This window comes from Myodes glareolus, chromosome 2, assembly GCF_982192425.1.
Source record: "Myodes glareolus chromosome 2, mMyoGla1.1, whole genome shotgun sequence".
NCBI lineage: Eukaryota > Metazoa > Chordata > Mammalia > Rodentia > Cricetidae > Myodes > Myodes glareolus.
In genome coordinates, this window is record NC_142027.1 from 79,678,227 (window position 1) to 79,684,822 (window position 6,596).

Below are 6,596 nucleotides of genomic sequence, written 5' to 3' on the forward strand. Positions count from 1 at the left end.
GAGGGAAAAGAGGGCGAACGAGAAGGGGCCTTCTGGCCCTGCAGCTCTTCCCTCCCCTCCTCCACTACCCACAGTCTGTACCTCCTCTGAGTTTGGGGTTATGTTACAGTCGGGCGCTGAGTCACAGGCAGCCAAACACAGAAGTACTGTTGCTTACACAATTGCTCTTCAAACAGCAACAAACAATTTTCATTACCCAAGTCAGATCAAATCATTCGCCTGGCCATCCCGCCTCAATCCCAGCCCCACAACCAGGCCTGAAGCCTCATGCCTTGCCCATTCCACTCTGACAGCACTGAGCTTCTTTCTGCTTGGGCTCTGGGGACAGACAAAGCTCTTTCTCGCCTTTATTTGAGCTGGAGCTGCTGCATGGCTGTCAAGACTATCAGGGGAGCCAGGGAGACACAGGCACCTCGGCAGCGGGGCCCACTCAGTTGCAGGGCCGGCATGTTCCTTAGCACCCATATGAAGTAAAGGCTGAGGCCTCCTGTGCCCGAGTTTAGGAGGCCTCCAACAGAAAAGGCCTGGCTCACCCCCAAAGTGTTCTCTGGCCCCAGTGCGGTGTCTGTACTTGACATTTCATTGTTTAATCTTTCTTGGCCAGACATTTTTTTTTTTTGAAACAGGAATGTGTAAACTCGTTCCGAAATGTCTGTATGAGAGGTCAGTTACACATTCATTACTGGGATTTTTCTATCATGTCTCTTTAAAAAAAAAAAGTATCTTCACAATCTTATTTGAACCTCAAAATAACCCTGTGGGGTGGACAAGGCAAGAGTCACCAAGCCCAGTGATGAGGACACACTGGTCCCAGGTGCAGTGTTCTGTGCAAGGGTCAGGGGATGAGGGCTAAGAACCTGGTCAGTACACTCTGCCGCCTTTCCCACACCTCCACAAAGTGCCAGGCATTCCGGGAGCCTTAACCCTGCAATTCTTTGCTTCCACTGTAACTCCTTACCCCTCCTCATACTATGTTCTGCTAAGAACCAAAGGTTATGAAGGGCCCTCAAGATTCTGATCTACAGTCACCAAAGTGCTTGCTTTACCCCTGCCAAAGAGAAAGTCCCTTCCTCTCTTTCCACAGCTCAGATAAGGATTGTTTGAAAAGTTCCCAGGACACAGTAGATACATTAAGAACTGGGAAAAAATTGGCTGCTTCTGTCCCTCGGTACAACACTGTAGTGTCTAGGGACTGGCAAGGATAACATCAAGTCTATGCCCCCATCTTGCCCCCTCCACCTCCCACAACTGGAGGCCTATCCATTTAACTTATGACAGTCTTTGTTTTTATGATTTGCGAGTGTGATCTGTAAACTATGAAATGCATAGGTAGTCAATACAGTTTGGCAAGTTGGAACCAATGTATTCCTATACTGAAATTACAGAGGCATTTTATCTTCCCAGGAAGTTCCCGCCACCCCTCTCCAGTCAGACCCACCCCCAGCCCCCACTGTCCTAATGATACCACATAGATTAGTTTACCCTGCCTCGCATACACAGAATCCTACCATAGCTACCTCCTTGAATACATGGAACCTGAGCATCGGAATCTTTTGTATCTTTCATTTAGTGTAATGTCTGTCGGGTTCACCCATGTAGTGTCAGCAGTTTGTTCTTGTTCAAAAAGTAAGTATTGAAAAACGAAATCATAAAATTTTCTGGTAAGTGGATGGAGCTGGAAAAAATTATACTGAGTGAGGTCACCAAGGCCCAGGAAGACAGACGCTGCACATTCTCTCTCATAGGCTGAGCCCAGCTTCAACTCATCTGTTTTGTGTGTTTAACTCGGAGCACAAGTGGAAGCCAGGAGACGAGAAAGGGACATTTGCTTTAAGGGAGAGAGGGAGACATTATAAATAAAACAAAAGCAGAGATGTGGAAGACTGGGGCGTGGAAAGGCTTAGGCAGGGAGGGGACCAGGGAAAGGGGAGGGGTAACCCAAAGGAAATGGGTATGAAAAAGCCATGTGGAACCCTACTGTCTCCCAGCCAGCTAAGAATTATAATTGGAGGGGACAGTAGAACACATGTGATATGAAAGAAGATGGCAGGGGACGCTGGAGGTTAAGGTTCGAACTGTTTGAACGGGGACAGGGCTGCGTGGGGAAAGAGAGAAGTTAACCACAATTAAGGATTGGAAGACTTTTGTGGGACCCCACTAGTAAGGAAACTAATTTCAAAATACCTTTTTAAAATAATTTTTATTTATTTATTATGTATACAGTATTCGGCCTGCATGTATGCCTGCAGGCCAGAAAAAGGCACCAGATCTCCTTACAGAAGGTTGTCAGCCACCATGTGGTTGCTGGGAATTGAACTCAGGACCTCAGTGCTCTTAACCACTGAGCTATCTCTCCAGCCCCTCAAAATACATTTTTTAAAAGGTGTTTGAATGGAAGGACCCTGCATGGATGGACAACGTTGCTTCCAGAATTCATGTCTTACTAAATAAAAATTGCAGTGCAAGAGGTATGGGATACCTCCCTAGGACCTAGGAGTTATTAGTCAGGGAGGCCCCAGAGGTCTCAAAAAACAAAAACAAAAACAAAAAAACTCAAGCTATTGCCTGGCTCTTGGTTGTCCACCATAGCTACATGGTAAGATCCTATTGCTGAAGACACAACACACTGAGCTGTAGGACATAAAATCAATCTCAAATGTCCTCCTTGCTGACCAGCTTACCCAGTGCTGGGAGGTGCTATGCAGCCTGCTGGGGGGGAAAGACATCAATGGTTTTACCTAGCACCAGATCCTGCTATAATCCTAACCTTCCAGTGCAGTAAGGCCACCCATTGCTCTGTATGTGAGCCTAATAAAACCATGGCTTCCCAGCACTTACTTTAGCGGAGTTGTACCTTGGTTCACCATTGAGATCTTAGGAGGAAGACTGGACTTTATGTCTCCCCTGCAGGAGATAAATAAAGGAATTTCAGCAACACTGGTACACTCAGGAACTTACAGTATCTGTGGTTACCGACACAATACCAAGCCAAGCACAATTCCAGCATGGATGGCGGGGGGTACACAAGAGGCCCTGAGGTGCTATTGCTAATTGTTAGCTAGTGGCTGTGGGGGGGGGGGTGTCACTCTTCTTTTGGGGTGCGGGCAGGGATAGGCTGCCCAAGTTCTAGGGGCTAACCCCACATCCATGCGTACATGGAGCACTAATTGGACTTGGTGATTATTTAGACGGGGGAGGAGGGAAAGGGGAGGAGGAAGAAATTAAACAGAAAGGGTGGTGTTTTGAGGGGATCCAGAAGGAGATGGATGGAGTAAATGGGACGTGGGTATGACCATATTCCATTGTATATAAGTGTGAAATTCTCAAGGGATAAATTTTTAAAAATCTGTTTCTTAAGTGACTTGAGAGATACAGTAAGGATAGCATTAACAGTGAAGCTATACATTAACCTGGAAGGTGGGGTGGGGGAAACTTTGGGCAGCTTTGAAGAAAGTAGATTTAAAGTAGCTGATACTTTAATAAAGAAATAATAGCTCACTTGAAATAAGTATTGTTAGTATTTTTAAAGCCATCTACATTATTGTAATCTGTCCCTTACAAAGCTTTCCATCACCCCTATCTCCGGCAGGCCCCTTTCCTCAGTACTCCTCCTGCATCTTTCCTTGACCAATCTCGCTGTAACAGTTGCATTATTCTGTCTTCAGCACCGTCCTTTTAAGAAGGGCACCAGCAGAGCAGTCCAGCCGGTGATCACAAACACAGAAAGGCTCCGGAGATCTGGGTTTGCATTTCCAGTCTAGCACATAACAGAGGAGTGGTTTAAGGCAGGTAATTTAACCTCTCTGTGACTGTTTTCCCATTTGTAAAATGAGGATAATAATACTTTGCTAATAGGGATTTGGGAGGACTAAATTATATTGTACATAAAACGTTTGGCACAATGCTAACTAGCAATGGCCCCAAGCTAGATTATAATAAACATCTTCCTGCCTCATTCACACACTTCAGTTTTTATAAGTCATATGATATTAATGGGTATATATTTTTCCAAGTTTTTGTTTTGAGACAGGGTCACGCTATGTAACCCAGGCTAGATTTGAATTCTGTTGTTGTTTTTGGTTTGGTTTTGGTTTGTTTGTTGCTTTGTTTTGTTGTTGTTTTTTTTTTTTTAGATAGTATTTCTCTAACAGCTCTGGTTTTGTAGATCAAACTAGCCTCATATTCACAGAGACCCTCCTGCCTCTGACTCCACAGTGCTGGGATTAAAGGCCTGCGCTACCACTGTCGGGTTTATTATACCCATTTTTTATCAATAATGCAGCCGAAGAGCAAAGAGTTTTAGTTAAACTTGTCCAAGATTATGTGGTTGGCAAATAGCAAATGCCACAGGAAAAATACGACCGTTCGTAAAATGTCGGTGATAGCAGCAGTACTTTAATGAGAATCAGACGAATATAGGGGAAATGCTTTTACAACAAAACCTAGCGCATGGATGCTAAATAAACATAATTGCTATGGTGATTCAGAAATAACAGTGAATATCGAGTACCTGGATGTTAAATAAGTATAATTGCTGTGATGACTCAGATGCAACAGCAAATAAATTCTATGCATGACCTCCAAGGAAGACTTTGGAAATGCGATGTTGAAGCTTAGCCCCCAACAGTGGGTAGGATCTGAAAACACGGTAGAGAGGGAATTTTCAGAGTGGGGAGGAGGAGGGACATGAAGTGGGAGACTGCCGGGGGTGAGAGGTCACCAAGGGGAGAAATAAGAGTAGTTCTGATTGGGGGAAATGTTTCCGTTCCTCAAGCCAGTCAGCGTGGTATGTGCTTCCTCGGTGTATCTCTCATCACCGCAGAGTGTGCTGTCCTCACCTTGCAATTAACCACTGGCCAGTATTTCGGGACTGCCTCCAAGATCCTCTTCCGCCCTGTAATAGGCATCCTCTCCACATGCCACCGAGGCCGCAGACAAAGACTGCAGTCTTTCCCCGTGTGTCCTGATAAATTTTAATGGCCCTAGTGTGCACTCGGAGGCCCTTCTCTAATTTACCATCCCAAACGTGTCTCTAAGCGCGCCGCACGTAAGCCTCTACAGCTGACGTAAGCACTTACGAGAAGAATGTGCTCGAACTCCGTGCTAGGTCTCACACAGAGACGCTTCCCCACCTTGAGTGACTGCTTACAGCGTTTACCCCGAGGTACAAGCACAAGCACACACTCCCCGGGCGCCTGCACCTGCCGAAGCGGGACGGCTGCGCGCGGCCCCCGGCAGCCATCTTGGTCGCGGAGGCCGGAAGCGGCGAGCATGAACTGCGGCTGCGCGGCTGTGGGCGAGCGTGGAGCTCGCGGTGACCTCTGGGTGCTCCCGCCGCCGTACCTCCCTGGCCGGTTCGTGCAGTCTCTGGGGTGGCTCGCCGGGCACCGCCTGCCCCAAGGCATATGGCAGAAGCCTGAGAGTGGGACAGCCCTATCTCCTCCCGCCGAGGGCGAGCAGGATGGCCGAGACGGCGAGCCCAGGCCCTGGCCGCCTCCCAACGCCAGCTGATCGGACGGCCACCTATTCGGTGCAGTTTCTGCTGGTGGAGACAGGAGGAAGAAACTCATCACACTCTTCCAAGACGGTGAAACATGTTATCGGTGATTTGAAGACTCTGCACCGGAAGATCGCCTCAAGAGCCGCAGAACGTCGCGGTACGTTTTTGCTTCCCAGCTGAAACAGCTTCACCGCCAAGCATCAAACATCTTGACCAACAAATTAAAACCTGTTGAGGGCTTGTAGGAGGATCTGGGAAGAGATGGCCCCAGATTAGTGATAATCATGGGTCTTATCTGCATGAAATGTAATAGCACCGGGAAGGCTCAGTTCTGGGAGAGGCTGAGTCTGTCGGGGTGTGCTTCCATCAAAGAATTCTCTTTGGGTCCCCGAGAAGGCTTATTATGGAAGATTTGGTTCAGCAACTGTACCTTAGTACAGGTGCCTCACACCAGTTCATCGGAGTACGAATGCTCTTGGAGACCCCAAAGCAGCATGGAAATTACCAAGATGAAAGCCGTGGGTTCGTGGCCGGGCTTCGTTACGAATCAGCAGAGCCAGAGCCATGCCTATTTAGAGCCAGTACAAGGGCCACCCTTTAGTACTGGTGAGGGCGGGAGAAAGGGTGCCAATGAGGGCCTAGGTGTCATTTCTGAGAAAACTGTGAAACTTTAGTTTTTAGATCTTGTATCTTGCTAGGTTTTGTTACTTTTAAGATATTAAATTGCTATTTCATAATGAGGCCATTTTTTTCCTATAAATTTTGCTGTAGAGGTTTGTTCATTTTGTAAAATGTGTTAAAAAGCATTGCATTTTATTCTGTGATCCTGAATGCATTATGCAGCGCTATAATGCTGATCCCTGATGACTTGAAGGAACTCTGCAGGTTGATCTGGTACCTGGGGAAAAACCTGATTTGATGCCAAGCCTCTAACACTTTTTTTGTTTTATTTAAAAAGGACTGGTATGTATTTCTATTTGCTTAACTATTATAGTGATCTAGAAAAAAGTTAAAATGCAGTAAATGAGAAGCATATCCTGGTACACTGAATAAACTTGTTGAGCATCTTATGTGTCGTGCTGCACAGTTTCAGGCA

General features: G+C 46.6%; 1 protein-coding gene across 2 annotated transcripts; it reads right to left on the reverse strand.

Annotated features, from left to right (window-relative positions):
- Positions 1-1,820: 1,820 nt before the first annotated feature.
- LOC146895586 (uncharacterized) lies at positions 1,821-6,056 on the reverse strand. 2 transcript variants are annotated; one of them, XM_085685342.2, is made up of 2 exons: positions 5,079-6,056; positions 1,821-2,904 (listed from the first exon to the last, which is right to left on the reverse strand). In XM_085685342.2, exons 1-2 carry the CDS (start codon positions 5,568-5,570, stop codon positions 2,875-2,877), a joined length of 522 nt encoding a protein of 173 aa, XP_085541468.2. In that variant the 5' UTR covers positions 5,571-6,056; the 3' UTR covers positions 1,821-2,874. The 2 variants fall into 2 exon arrangements, with proteins under 2 accessions (XP_085541468.2, XP_085541469.2); XM_085685343.2 differs by lacking the exon at positions 1,821-2,904 and adding an exon at positions 4,369-4,637.
- Positions 6,057-6,596: the final 540 nt, after the last annotated feature.